Source organism: Cajanus cajan, chromosome 10 (assembly GCF_000230855.2).
Source record: "Cajanus cajan strain Asha chromosome 10, NIPB_CcT2T_4, whole genome shotgun sequence".
NCBI lineage: Eukaryota > Viridiplantae > Streptophyta > Magnoliopsida > Fabales > Fabaceae > Cajanus > Cajanus cajan.
In genome coordinates, this window is record NC_138526.1 from 44878133 (window position 1) to 44892448 (window position 14316).

The 14316-nt window shown below is 33.2% G+C and overlaps 4 protein-coding genes across 4 annotated transcripts; all 4 read left to right on the plus strand.

Moving 5' to 3' along the window:
• Window positions 1-250: 250 nt before the first annotated feature.
• LOC109817552 (cellulose synthase-like protein H1) lies at window positions 251-4830 on the plus strand. The gene is made up of 9 exons (XM_020382832.3): window positions 251-687; window positions 858-1182; window positions 1948-2073; window positions 2608-2724; window positions 2860-3072; window positions 3181-3298; window positions 3447-3637; window positions 3714-4064; window positions 4140-4830. The coding sequence occupies exons 1-9, from the start codon at window positions 428-430 to the stop codon at window positions 4686-4688; spliced, it is 2250 nt and encodes a 749-aa protein (XP_020238421.2). The 5' UTR covers window positions 251-427; the 3' UTR covers window positions 4689-4830.
• A 138-nt stretch (window positions 4831-4968) lies between these two features.
• LOC109817546 (cellulose synthase-like protein H2) lies at window positions 4969-9573 on the plus strand. The gene is made up of 6 exons (XM_029275242.2): window positions 4969-6062; window positions 6197-6322; window positions 6855-6995; window positions 8206-8387; window positions 8488-8838; window positions 8925-9573. Exons 3-6 carry the CDS (start codon window positions 6902-6904, stop codon window positions 9348-9350), a joined length of 1053 nt encoding a protein of 350 aa, XP_029131075.1. The 5' UTR covers window positions 4969-6062; window positions 6197-6322; window positions 6855-6901; the 3' UTR covers window positions 9351-9573.
• Window positions 5637-6735, plus strand: LOC145952517 (cellulose synthase-like protein H2). The gene is made up of 3 exons (XM_083064889.1): window positions 5637-6062; window positions 6197-6322; window positions 6502-6735. Exons 1-3 carry the CDS (start codon window positions 5637-5639, stop codon window positions 6733-6735), a joined length of 786 nt encoding a protein of 261 aa, XP_082921015.1.
• Window positions 9574-9985: 412 nt separating the features above from the next.
• On the plus strand, window positions 9986-13926 carry LOC109817547 (cellulose synthase-like protein H1). Its single transcript, XM_020382826.3, has 9 exons — window positions 9986-10467; window positions 10568-10892; window positions 11029-11154; window positions 11390-11506; window positions 11648-11860; window positions 11963-12080; window positions 12532-12716; window positions 12807-13157; window positions 13243-13926. Exons 1-9 carry the CDS (start codon window positions 10208-10210, stop codon window positions 13786-13788), a joined length of 2241 nt encoding a protein of 746 aa, XP_020238415.1. The 5' UTR covers window positions 9986-10207; the 3' UTR covers window positions 13789-13926.
• The last annotated feature ends 390 nt before the right edge of the window (window positions 13927-14316 follow it).

The following is a 14316-nucleotide window of genomic DNA, read 5'->3' on the forward strand; positions in this document are numbered from 1 at the left end:
GAAATAATTTTTTTTTTCTAAATTAAATAAAATTTTACTTCATATGTAATAATTAAAAAAAATTAATCTAAATACATCTTAATTGTATTGAATTTAATATTAAAAAATTATAAAATATTAAATTCCTTAAAATTACTTGAAAAAACTCACTATTTAAGTAAAAACATAATAGAATTGTTTAATACCGATGTGATACAATAGGGACCATCATACACATATATTCATGCAAAGCAACTTTAAAGAATTGTTCCTATCGGAGATGCTGTCATAATTGTCCACAAACGAGTCCAATTCGGTTCACCTGCTCAACACCACAATATTTTTTTTTTGCCGTGCTCTTTTCAGTTCAGCAAATTTAGTATTTAATAATCACTACTTGGGAACCATTAATAAAAGTACAAGTGTTCTAGTCTTTTGCAATTTGTCAATGGCCAACCATGAACAAGACCTTCCTCTCTATGAAAAAGTTTGGCTAAAGCGCAGATTTCAAAGAGTGTTAGACGCCTTCATTTTACTCCTCCTCCTCTTGCTTCTCAGTTATCGTCTTTTCTCATCCAACACCTTCACTGCCCCATGGTTCCTTGCTTTCATATGCGAATCATGGTTCACCTTCACTTGGATAGTGATTCTCAACGCCAAGTGGAGCCCTGCACTAACAGTAACCCACCCAGAAAGGCTCTTGCAAAGGTACATAATTTCATTCCCCATTCCCATGACTATGAACGTACTCTATCCCTTCTTCTACTACCACTACCTAAAGTTGTAGGCTATTAATTAAATTCTTATTTATGCTTTTAAGTGGCATAACACATGATTATACATCTGCTTTTACTTTTTTTGCTTGTTTGTCTCAATAGGGTACCTGAGCTTCCGCGAGTAGACTTGTTTGTGACAACAGCGGATGCTATACTTGAACCACCCATCATCACAGTCAACACTGTCTTGTCTTTGTTAGCACTTGATTATCCTTCCAACAAGCTAGCATGCTATGTCTCCGATGATGGATGTTCACCTCTTACTTTCTATGCACTTGTTGAAGCCTCCAAATTCGCTAAGCTTTGGATACCATTCTGTAAGAAGTACAACATACAAGTCAGAGCACCCTTCAGATACTTCTCTCAGGTTGCCACTGAGACAAGTGAAGACTCACTTGAATTCAAGCAAGAATGGTTACTAATGAAGGTAAGTACAACAACCTTGCCCTTTCTCACAAATTAACCATGAATATGAGGGCTTATGATGCACGGATACGATACCATATCCGATACGACACGTAGTCGATAGGGCAATACAATTATTTTAAAATATATAGGATACGATACTTGTAAGATACGTGTCATTATATGTATCAATGTTCATATAATATAATAAATATTACTTGTAATTTTGATCAAAATTCATAAACATTAAATATATAATTGCTATTTTGCAAATCTAAACTAAAAACATACTTATTGTATATTACTAAAAATAAATAAATTATAAATTATTTCATCATAAATTACTTTTTATTATTTACAAATAGAAATAATATTACCAATTTCATTCCTTTCTTAAAATTATTTATATAGAAGACAATTTTTATTTACAGTTCATCAAGGATCAATATTTCTATGTTTCTATATTAAACATGTTTACATATCTTATTTAGCTGTAATGGATATTTCATAATTTTTCAAAAGTTTGAATACTTTATCGATACGTATCACCAATAAGTATTAGTGAAATATGTGAGTGTATTAGAATTGAATAAAATTTTCATAATATTTTTAAAGGCTATGATACTTCATTGACACGTATTGGTGAAGTATCTAAGAGTATCGTATCGGATACGAATACGTGAAACAAATTGAAGGATCGGTACTTAGACGAGGGCAAAGGAAATCTCGTGATATGTTTACTCTGACTATGAACTACAAAATTATTTTGTCTTTTTGTATTTTGCAGGATATGTATGAGAGTCTTAGCCACAAAATTGAAGAGGTGACGCGCAAGACAATTCCATTCCAACTTGATGGAGAATTTGCAGTTTTCTCAAATACTGACCGAAGAAATCATCCGAGCATAATTAAGGTGACAAATATTGCAGTAAAAAATATGACAAATATTTGCACCTACAGAATGCTTGTCATGCTTCTCTTTCTGTACTATAACCAATTTAAGTTGCTAGAGAATTAAAATTCATTATTTGCTCCACAAAAATTAAGTAACATCTTCATAATTATTTTTTATAATAAACAGAAGAATGAATAAGTAAAAATATTTCCGAGAACCATTTTAACAACCTTAGTTTCTAACATAAGAACTCGTCAGAAGTGCTACATCTCCTCTTCCATAAATCTATTTACATCACCAATTCTACTCTTCCATTCCTTCCTATTTACATTACCTATTTTACTTTTTTTTCCCATTGATTTCTTGCTTCCAAATTTATAGACGGTGAAATTATAAGGGAAAAAAACCCTCTTCCATTGTTTTTATACGAACCTGTTATTTTGTTGGTTCAAACAGAAACTTCTATATATTTGTTCCTATCAAAATGTTGGTTCTTGCACGTTAATTTGAAAAATGAATTAGAAAGCACTTGTTTACATTACGTACGGGCAGGTTATAATAGAGAATAAGGATGGTGTTTTTGATGGGATGCCTCACTTAATCTACATATCCAGAGAGAAGAGGCCACAATATCATCCTAATTACAAAGCCGGTGCTATGAATGTGTTGGTAAGTTTGTTAACTGATATATAGTTCATGAATTTTGACTCTCGTTCTTTCAAGTTAACCCCAAATTTGTTTTGAATTAATGACTCACATGCAAATCCATTCTCATCTTTTATAATAACTAATTAATATGTGCAGACAAGGGTTTCTGGGTTGATGACCAATGCTCCCTTTATGCTGAACGTAGATTGTGACATGGTTGTGAATAATCCGAAGATTGTTCTACACGCTATGTGCATTTTGATGGATTCTAAATGTGGAAAAGAAGTTGCTTTCGTTCAGTGTTTCCAACAATTCTATGATGGAATAAAAGATGACCCTTTCGGAAATCAGTGGGTGACTGCATTTGAGGTCTTTTTCTACTTCAAATGAAGTTCTAAGTTTACTTTCCATTAGTAATATTTTTGAACTAATTAAAGAGCTTTGTGAACTAACACTTTCTTGTTTTGTCTTGTGCAGTACGTAATACGTGGCACGGCAGGACTTCAAGGACCTTTCTATGCGGGAACAAACACCTTCCATAGAAGAAATGCAATTTATGGTCTCTATCCTCATGAAATTGAAAGCGAGAGAAAAGGTTCTTCTCTTACTCCAATACACAATAAGAAACAAAAAAAACAATAATAAATTTATAATTCAGTGAGTGGTTGGATATAAGGATAGTTTAGTTGTGGATTCCTATATAGTATACCCGAAACATGTTTAATATTCTGTATCCTCCACAGGAAAATTAGAATTGGAAGAAAAGATATTAATACAACAGTTTGGAAGTTCAAAGGAGTTTGTCAAATCAGCAGCTCATGCTTTGGAAGGGAGTGCATATTCTGTTGACGATATAACTCCTTCCAACTTTACTGAGGCAGCAACACAAGTGGCTAATTGTGGATATGAATATGGCACATGCTGGGGTAAACAGGTATGCAACAGACACTGATATATTAACCATTTTTGCAAAAATGCAATTTTGTTAATAAACTTTGATGATTTTTCAGATGGGGTGGTTGTATGGATCAGTGGCAGAAGATGTACCAACCGGGTTGAATATTCAAAGAAAAGGTTGGAGATCAGAGGGTTGTACCCCTGATCCAATCGCCTTCACGGGATGTGCTCCTGGAGGATTACTCTCTACAATGATACAACAAAAAAGATGGGCCTCGGGCCTCACTGTAGTCTTCTTTGGAAAACATTCTCCAATTATGGGTATGCTCTTTGGTAAGATCCAATTCAGGGCAGGCTTGTCTTATTTTTGGCTTACCAACTGGGGCTTGCGTGGGCCCTTCCTTGTTTGCTATGTTACACTACTTGCATATTGCATCATTACCAACACCAATATCTTTCCTAAGGTTAGATCATATACAATGTTTATATATGTGCTAGACAATACAAAGGATGATTAACTAATTTTGGTTTTGTTGCAGGGATTTGGTCTTTGGATTCCAATTGCGCTTGTTGTAATTTACAATGTACATACTCTTTTAGAGTACCTTAGAATTGGGCTGTCAGTTCGGCATTGGTGGAACAATCAGAGAATGACCATAATGACAACCACTACTGCATGGTTTATTGGATTTTTGAGTGGTATGCTTAAGTTATTAGGGTTATCTGATACTGTCTTTGAAGTAACAGAGAAGGAACACCCAACTTGTGGTGCTGATGGAGATAGTGCAGATGCTGGAAGGTTCACATTCGATGAGTCTCCAGTTTATGTGGTAGGCACCACCATTTTGGTGGTTCATTTGACAGCAATGTTTATCAAGTTTTGGGAGTTGCAACGAACTTCTGGTGGAAATGAGTGTGGACTAGGGGAATTAATCTTTAGCACGTATCTGGTGGTGTGCTACTGGCCATATTTGAAAGGGTTGTTTGGCAGAGGAAAATACGGAATTTCCTTGTCTACCATTTTCAAGTCATCGGTGGTTGCATTTATCTTTGTGCACTTCTGCAGAAGTAACGTTATCAGTTCTTGACTTTAATTTTTCTTTGCATTTTGTCCTTATTTTGTGTTAGTGATTAGTGAATGGAGGGTGCTAAAATTAATTTGGAGGATAACATCAGTTTCGGTGGCTCCTGCCTTTATTAATTGAAATATGTTAGAAAATATTTGTTTCATTCTCTGTCTTCTTAATTGTTCATTGGTGGCCCTATGCCCCTTCATTGTACATATCTAAGATAACATATCAGCTGGTCACCCTCAAACAGCTAGCAAATCGTGGACATGTCGCTGTTGACTTAAATTGGAAAAATATCAGATTTTATTAAACTAGAAATTTGTGTGACTTAAATTTTTCGAAAGCTTTAAAAAAAAAATTTTATAAAATTAAAATAGTTATAAAATAATAATAATAAGGCTAAAAATCTATTTTGGTCCCTTATAATAATTGTTTGTTTCAATTTAGTCCCACTTTTATTTTTGGTCTCAATTTGGTCCCAAATAAATTAATTGGTCTCAATTTGGTTCCTAATAAATTAATTGGTTTCAATTTGGGACTTCCGTCCAAATTATTTAAACGGAGTTAACTGTGTAGCCACGTGGATGTCACGTAGATGCATAGGTGAATGCCACGTGGATGCCAATTTTTTTAAAACACCTGGAACTAGAATGGCCCGTTCTGAAACCAGAAACCAGAACGGACCGTTCTACTTACACTTTTGGTGTGTTAATTTTGCATCCGGAATGGCCCATTCCAGGTGCAAAATAATCAAAGATTTCATCAATCCATTATTTCTGTTGAGATGCAAGCAAATTCTCACATCGCAACAGGATGAACATGGATTTATATGCACACACAGTTGTTTCCATTAGTAGAGAAGCCTTTTGAGCGATGTGCAAAAACAAAACTATGAGGGTTGTGCCCAATCCGTTTAATATCTAAAAAAAAGAGATCAAGAGAAAAAAGACGACACACAATGTGACCATGGACACACAAAATATAAATTCAAGACATCTCAACACTTTCCTTGTTAGTGGCATGGAATATGATTATACATTTTTTTTCTGTTTGTATCAATACTACTGTATACATGAGCTTCCACAAGTGGATTTGTTTGTGACAACAGCAGATGCTATACTTGAACCACCCATCATCACAGTTAACACTGTCTTATCTTTGTTAGCACTTGATTATCCTTCTAACAAGTTAGCTTGCTATGTCTCCGATGATGGATGTTCACCTCTTACTTTTTATGCACTTGTTGAAGCCTCCAAATTCGCTAAGCATTGGAGACCTTTCTGTAAAAAGCACAAGGTACAAGTGAGAGCACCCTTCAGATACTTTTCTGATGTTACCACTAACAGAAGTGAAGACTCACTTGAATTCAAAAAAGAATGGTTACGGATGAAGGTAAGTAAAGCATCCTTGCCCAGCATTTACTGAGAAAGACCAATCCGAAATTGTCTCCTAATTTAAGAGATATGTTCACACTTTTAAATACTCTGACTATAACTAAAAATTATTTTGTCTTTTGTATTTTGCAGGATATGTATGACAACCTTAGCCACAAAATTGAAGAGGTGACACGCAAAACAAATCCATTTCAACTTGATGGAGAATTTGTGGTTTTCAGAAATGCTGAGCAAAGAAATCATCCAACCATAGTCAAGGTAACAAATATAAAAGTACAAAATATTCATGCATCTAGTGAGATCAAGTACATGTATTGCTTGTAAGTTTCTGTTAAGCAAATTCAGGCTTATAGGGAGTTTAATATAAATAAATAAGTACATCTAGTGAGATCAAGTACATAAATCCATCCTCCATCCTATTCTTTCTCAATATACAGACAAGGGTTTCAGGTTTGATAACCAATGCTCCCTTTATGTTGAACGTGGACTGTGACATGGTGGTGAACAATCCAAAGATTGTTCTAGACGCGATGTGCATTTTGATGGATTCAAAAATTGGAAAAGAAGTTGCTTTCGTTCAATGTTTCCCACAGTTATACGATGGAATAAAAGATGACCCTTTCGGAAATCAGTGGGTGGCTGCAACTGGGGTGTTTTTCAACTTTAAATGAAGATACAAATTTACTCTTCACTAGTAAAATTTATGAACTTTTTAATAATATGAATATAATTAAATTTCAGAACTAGGGAACTTTGTAAACAAATATTAGCTTGTATTTGTCTAATGCAGTACATAATAGGGGGCATGGCAGGACTTGAAGGACCTTTCTATGCGTGATGACTGATGAGGATCCAACACCTTCCATAGAAGAAAAGCTATTTACGATCTTTAATTATCCCGATGGAATTGCAAGTGGAAGCCGGAGAGAAGGTCCTTTTCTTACACGGATACACAAAATTTCCTTCTTTTTTTTATTTATTATATATCTCAAAATCTACATTCAAACCAAAGTTTTTATATTGAATATTTTTTAATATAAATTACCATAACAAAGATTAACTTTAAGACCTTTTACGTATTATTTTAACACTTTCTTCAATATATCAATGCATATATAAAGAATTTGACAAAACATTTTAAGAATTTATAGGTTTCTTTAACTAGTTTATAAATTAATTTGATCAAAATAAATTTCTTTAATATGAAAATTTATACGTGCTTAATTTTTAAGCTTATGTATTTTAATAAGTTAATGAAAATAACTTAATTATAACTTATAAATTCTTAGTTCTTTTTTCTTTTTTTCTTTTTCTTTTTCTCTTTCATTATTTTATCTTGATTTTGTTTCTTATTATTTTTAATTTAAAATTTATTTTGTCTATTTTATCATTCTTTCACTTTCATATAAAAATTATATTATGTCATTTTATATTTATCAATTAATTTTACCAAACTCTTCAACTAATCAATTAGTTTATAAATTTTTAGTTTTTCAACTTTCAACTTATAGCTTACGATTTTTCAACTAGTTTATAAATTTCTAACTAATTTATAAGCCAGTGTTGCCAAACACATTTATAGTATATTAATTAGTGATTATATTTTATACATTAATTTATTATGAGTTTATTAACGAGTCTTTCCACTTATTTTTCATAAAAATGAATGTATTTATTTGATAATTAATATTATAAATTATATTCATCGTTGAAAATATCATTTCTTGACTTTTGAGTAATATTATTAAATATAGTCACTATTTAATTCTATGAGTATTTTTTGAATAGAATTTCAAATTATGACATTATTAATTATAATTAAATAATTTAATTACTTTTATTGGTCTCAATGAATAAGGTATTTATTTATAGGAATATGCAGTATTATTAATCTAAAACTATTTAATATATCATTAGTGTACATTAAAAAATACGTTTTAAAAGATATGAAAATAGGTTTGATTATATAGTTTTTACTAACTTGTAACACAAACAATCAGAACAATATATAGTTATAATTCAATTGGTGGAAACAAGAATAGAATTAAGCTATGTTTGGATTATAGTTGGCCTCCTTCAACTTATTCCTTCACAGTACCCAAACCAAGACATGTTTACCATTTTGTATCTATCTTCCTTAGGAAAATTAGTAGAAGAGATATCAATACAACAATTTGGAAGGTCAAAGGAATTTGTCAATTCAGCAGCTGATGCTTTGGAAGGGAGTGCATATTTTGCTAATGATATTCATTCCAACTTGATTGAGGCAGCAACCCAAGTTGCTGATTGTGGATATGAATATGGCACTTGCTGGGGTGAACAGGTATGCACCAGAAACAATATTTACCAAACAAAACTAAACATTTTTACAAAAATAAAATTTTGATTTTGTTAATTAGCTTTGACGATTTTGGGAATTTTAGATGGGGTGGTTGTATGGATCAGTCTCAGAAGACATACCAACCGGGTTGAATATTCATAGAAAAGGTTGGAGATCAGAGTGTTGCATCACAGATCCAATTGGCTTCACAGGATGTGTTCCTGGAGGATTAGTCTCTACAATGATACAACAAAAGAGATGGTTCTCGGGTCACACTGCAGTCTTATTTGGAAAGCATTCTCCAATTATGGGCATGCTCTTTGGTAAGATCCAATTCAGGGAAGCCTTGTCATATATGTGGCTTATCACCTTGGGTTTGCGAGGTCCTTTCCTAGTTTGTTATGTTGCACTACTTACACATTGCATCATTACCAACACCAATATCTTTCCTAAGGTTAGATCATATCCAATGTTAATGGCAATGTTTATATATATGCTAGACAATACAAAGGATGATTAACTAATTTGTTTTTGATCCAGGGACTTGGAATTTGGATTGCAATTGCTCTTTTTGTGATTTACAATGTACATACTCTAGTAGAGTATCTTGCAATTGGGTTGTCAATGCGACATTGGTGGAACGGTCAGAGAATGTGCATAATTAGAACTACGACTGCATCGTTTATTGGATTTTTGAGTGGCATGCTTAAGCTATTGGAGATATCTGATACTGTGTTTGAAATAACAGAGAAGGAACACCAAACTTCTGGTGCTGATGGAGACAATGTTGATGCTGGAAGGTTCACATTCGATGAGTCCCCAGTTTTTGTGGTAGGCACAACCATTTTGGTGATGCATTTGATAGCCATGTTGATAAAGTTTTTGGGGTTGCAACGTACTCATGGTGGGAATGAGTGTGGTCTAGGGGAATTCGTCTGTTGTACGTATGTGTTGGTGTGTTACTAGCCATATTTGAAAGGGCTGTTTGGAAGAGGAAAATACGGGATTCCTCTATCCACCATTTTCAAGTCAGTGGTGTTTGCATATGTCTTTGTGCACTTCTCTAGAAATAACGTTATCACTTGATAACTTCAATTTTCTGTAGATGTTCTCATGTTTTTTGTATTTTGACCGTATTATGTATTAGTTATTAATGAATGGAAGGTGCTAAAATTACTTCGGACACTAACATCACTTTTAGCGCCTCTGCCTAGATAATATTGAAGGATGAATTTGAAATTTATGAAAAAGTTTATTTATTTTATTTTTTTCTATAAGTATTTATAGAGAAATTTATCTTTAACATTCTTAACTATGTACACAAATATAATCCCACCTATCAAACTATTGAATAGTTGATGTTTTATTTTCCGTTAATGTTTTTATTTTAAATATTTTGATTGTTAATTCAATAACTATGCTAAATTTTTATTAATATGTAAAAGAGATATTTTATTTAATAACAATATTTGGTAAATTATTTGTATTTTGCTATTTAGTAAACAGAGATTCTGATTTTTTTTTTCTAAATCTTCCGTCCCTTTTCTTCTCACCGTTTCTAATTTCAACCCAAACAAAAGTATGTGTGACATCATGATCAATTATTTCACAGCTGAAAACTTTGTATTAGCCATTTATAATTGTCCACTGCTGAATCAGTGACGAGTCTAATGTAGTACATATCCTCTCAACACCACATTTGCACAGCAAATAAACTTTTGAGATCTCTCTCTGCAAATAGTTTATCACTATTCCCAGGAATCTCAAATCCTTGTCAACAAATAATGAAAGTGCAACTGTTCTAGTCTCTTACCATTTGGCTAATGGCCAACCAAGAATATGATCTTCCTCTCTATGAAAAAGTTTGGCTAAAGCGCAGATTTCAAAGAGTAATAGACATCTTCATTTTACTATTACTCCTCTTGCTTCTTAGTTACCGTCTTTTCTCACCCAACACCTTCACTTTCCCATGGCTCCTTGCTTTCATTTGTGAATCATGGTTCACCTTCACTTGGATTGTGATTCTCAACGCCAAGTGGAGTCCTGCACTAACCATAACCCACCCAGAAAGGCTCTTGCAAAGGTATGTAACAACATAAAGTTATTCATAAATGCTTATTCTTTCTTTTGTTCGTGGCATATCAAGTGATTATACACGTGCTTATTTTTGTTTATTTCAATAGGGTACCTGAACTTCCACCCATCGATTTGTTTGTGACAACAGCAGATGCTATACTTGAACCACCCATCATCACAGTCAACACTGTCTTATCTTTGTTAGCTCTTGATTATCCTTCTAACAAGTTAGCTTGCTATGTTTCTGATGATGGATGTTCCCCTCTTACTTTCTACGCACTTGTTGAAGCCTCCAAATTCGCTAAGCTTTGGGTACCTTTCTGTAAGAAGCACAACGTACAAGTGAGAGCACCCTTCAGATACTTCTCTCAGGTTGCCACTGACACAAGTGAAGACTCACTTGAATTCAAACAAGAATGGTTACGAATGAAGGTAAGCACAACAACCAAATTAACTAGATAAGCACCAAATAGGAAGGCAGAGGAAATTACCATGTATGTACAAACTTCCAAATACTCTCACCATGAAGTCATGAACTATAAAAGGATTTACCTTTTGTATTTTGCAGGATATGTATGACAATCTTAGCCACAAAATTGTAGAGGTAACACGAAAAAAAAATCCATTTCAACTTGATGGAGAATTTGCAGTTTTCAGAAATACAGAGCAAAGAAATCATCCAACCATAATCAAGGTAACACATTAATATACTAGTAAAAAAAAATTCAACCTTGTATGTTTTTATTTAACAAATTCAACCTTATATGGAATTTAGTATCGATAAATAGGTTCACAAATTATATTCATTTCTTACTTCCAAAACTATAAACAATTAAATTATTAATAAATTTTTATATGAACCTCTTATTATGTTCATATATCAACCAAAATATTAACATGCCATAGTTATTTACAATACATGTGTGCAGGTTATATCGGAAAATATTGATGGTCTTTTGGATGGGTTGCCTCATCTGATATACATATCTAGAGAGAAGAGGCCACAGTATCCTCATAATTACAAAGCTGGAGCAATGAATGTGTTGGTAAGTTTGCTAACTAATAAATAGTTTATGGAATTTTGATTCTCGTATTCTTTCAAGTTAATGATTGAACCCTGAATTTAATTTTAATTAATGACTTACAGATCCATATTCCTAATCTTTCTTAATAATTAATATGTGCAGACAAGGGTTTCCGGGTTGATGAGCAATGCTCCTTTTCTGTTGAATGTAGACTGTGACATGTTTGTGAACAATCCAAAAATTGCTCTACATGCCATGTGCATTTTGCTGGATTCAAAGAGTGGAAAAGAAGTTGCTTTCGTTCAATGTTTCCAACAATTCTACGATGGAATAAAAGATGACCCTTTCGGAAATCAGTGGGTGGCTGCATTTGAGGTGTTTCTCAACTTTAAATTACTCTTCAGAGTTCAGTAGATAAATTTCTGAAGTAGGAGCTTAGCTTTGTAAGTATTTTCTTAATTGTTTTGTCTAATGCAGTACATAATCCGGGGCATGGCAGGACTTCAAGGACCTTTATATGTGGGAACAAACACCGTTCATAGAAGAAAAACTATTTATGGTCTTTATCCTGAAGAATTCGGAAGTGGGATAAAAGGTCTTTCTCTTGATCCAATGTATACACAGAATTTCCTATTTATTATTATATCTCAAATCAAGTTTTTATTATGACTTTAATTTTTATTTCTATGGTTAATGTTAGTTAATCCGAAATTATGGCAGTACAATTTATAAAGTGTTTACAATTAAATTCAACAAATTTATCATTATTAACAACTAGTAATTTGTTATCAATATAAAAGTTCTACACATGACTAATACATTCACTGTTTACTCTTTTATTATATGAATCAGATTTAAACTTATGTTAATCCAAAATTATTTAATACTTCATAAATATATAATAAAAATATATCTTTAAACCATACGAAAATAAAATTCAATTGATTATATACTTTTAGTGGTTCAACGTTCGGATATATATTGTATTAGACATTAGCTGTTGATTGATAGTATACCCGAGATCACGTTTATTATTTTGTACTCAGAAAGATTAGTAGAAAATATATTAATGCAACAATTTGGAAGTTCAAAGGAGTTTGCCAAATCAGCAGTTAGTGCTTTGGAAGACAGTGCACATTCTGCTAATGATATTACTCCTTCCAACTTAATTGAGGCAGCAACCCAAGTGGCTAATTGTGGATATGAACATGGCACTTGCTGGGGTAAACAGGTGCGCAACTGAAACAAATTAGTTTATCAAACAAAACTAACCATTTTTAAAAAAGTACAATTTTGTTAATAAACTTTGAGGAATTTCTAGATGGGGTGGTTGTATGGATCAGTGGCAGAAGATGTACCAACCGGATTGAATATTCAAAGAAGAGGTTGGAGATCAGAGTGTTGCACCCCTCATCCAATTGCCTTCACAGGATGCACTCCTGGAGGGTTACTCTCTACAATGATACAACACAAGAGGTGGTTCTCTGGCCACACTGTAGTCATCTTTGGAAAGCATTCTCCAATTATGGGCATGCTCTTTGGTAAGATCCAATTCAGAGCAGGCTTGTCTTATATTTGGCTTAACGCCATGGGCTTGCGTGGTCCCTTCCTAGTTTCCTATGTTGCTCTAATTGCATATTGCATCATTACCAACACCAATATCTTTCCTAAGGTTAGATTATATCCAATTTTAGTTGCAATATTAATTATGTGCTAGACAATACAAAGGATGATTAACTAATTTGTTTTTGATCCAGGGACCTGGCCTTTGGATTTCGATTGCCCTTTTTGTGATTTACAATGTAGATACTCTAGTGGAGTACCTTGCAATTGGGTTGTCAATACGACATTGGTGGAACAATCAGAGAATGTGCATGATTAGAACCACGACCGCATCATTTCTTGGATTTTTGAGTGGTTTGCTTAAGATATCCGGGTTATCTGAAACTGATTTTGAAATAACGGAGAAGGAACACCCAAGTTCTAGTGGTGATGGAAATCGTGCAGATGCTGGAAGGTTCACGTTCGGAGAGTCCCAAGTTTTTGTGGTAGGCACTACCATTTTGGTGGTTCATTTGATAGCCATGTTGATCAGGTTTTGGGGGTTGTATCAACCTTTATCTCATAATACGAATGGCTGTGGACTAGGGGAGTTCATGGCTAGTACGTATGTGGTGCTGTGTTACTGGCCATATTTTAAAGGGTTGTTTGCCAAAGGTAAATACGGGATTCCCATATCCATCATCTTCAAGTCACTGTTTTTGGCTTTTGTCTTCGTGTACTTTTGTACTAGTAACAATTGATGACTTGAATTTTCTTCACACAATCTCATGTTCTCATATTTCTTTGTAATCTGCGTGACTGTGTGACCACACTTGTTATGGAAAAAAAAGTATTCATTAATGAATGGAAGGTGCTGAAATTAGTTTGGAGAATAATAACATCACTTTCTGCGGCTCCTGCTTGTATAATATTGAAGGAAGAATTTGAAATTTGTTACTACCAAACAGCCCTTTCTTGATCTTTATCAGGAGGGAATAAGGTTGAGTGGTACAACTTAGCTCCTTTTAATTTAACGTGATTGATTGTTTTCCATTGTTGAATACTTCTTTGAATATAGTTTTAAAAATGAGTTAATTACTTATACATTGTTAATGTAAAGTTTTTTACACCGACAACTAATTATATCTTTTAATAGTGTCATATCAATTGTTTATTTAATGAAATATAAAAAAAAATAAAATAATTTAAAATATTTGATTGGTTGTCAATGTAAAAAACTTTACATCGGCAGTGTATAGATGATTAACTCTTTAAAAATTAAACTGGTT

Excerpts from the sequence above, each read along its gene's own strand:
- LOC145952517 (XM_083064889.1), top strand. The coding sequence starts at position 5,637 with ATGGACACACAAAATATAAATTCAAGACATCTCAACACTTTCCTTGTT. Across the intron at positions 6,063-6,196 it reads AAGAATGGTTACGGATGAAG|GATATGTATGACAACCTTAG; the intron begins GTAAGTAAAGCA and ends TGTATTTTGCAG. Across the intron at positions 6,323-6,501 it reads ATCATCCAACCATAGTCAAG|ACAAGGGTTTCAGGTTTGAT; the intron begins GTAACAAATATA and ends CTCAATATACAG.
- LOC109817546 (XM_029275242.2), top strand. The coding sequence starts at position 6,902 with ATGACTGATGAGGATCCAACACCTTCCATAGAAGAAAAGCTATTTACG. Across the intron at positions 6,996-8,205 it reads AAGTGGAAGCCGGAGAGAAG|GAAAATTAGTAGAAGAGATA; the intron begins GTCCTTTTCTTA and ends TATCTTCCTTAG. Across the intron at positions 8,839-8,924 it reads ACACCAATATCTTTCCTAAG|GGACTTGGAATTTGGATTGC; the intron begins GTTAGATCATAT and ends TTTTTGATCCAG.
- LOC109817552 (XM_020382832.3), top strand. The coding sequence starts at position 428 with ATGGCCAACCATGAACAAGACCTTCCTCTCTATGAAAAAGTTTGGCTA. Across the intron at positions 3,073-3,180 it reads AGTGGGTGACTGCATTTGAG|TACGTAATACGTGGCACGGC; the intron begins GTCTTTTTCTAC and ends TGTCTTGTGCAG. Across the intron at positions 3,638-3,713 it reads GCACATGCTGGGGTAAACAG|ATGGGGTGGTTGTATGGATC; the intron begins GTATGCAACAGA and ends ATGATTTTTCAG.
- LOC109817547 (XM_020382826.3), top strand. The coding sequence starts at position 10,208 with ATGGCCAACCAAGAATATGATCTTCCTCTCTATGAAAAAGTTTGGCTA. Across the intron at positions 11,155-11,389 it reads ATCATCCAACCATAATCAAG|GTTATATCGGAAAATATTGA; the intron begins GTAACACATTAA and ends ACATGTGTGCAG. Across the intron at positions 11,507-11,647 it reads CTGGAGCAATGAATGTGTTG|ACAAGGGTTTCCGGGTTGAT; the intron begins GTAAGTTTGCTA and ends TAATATGTGCAG.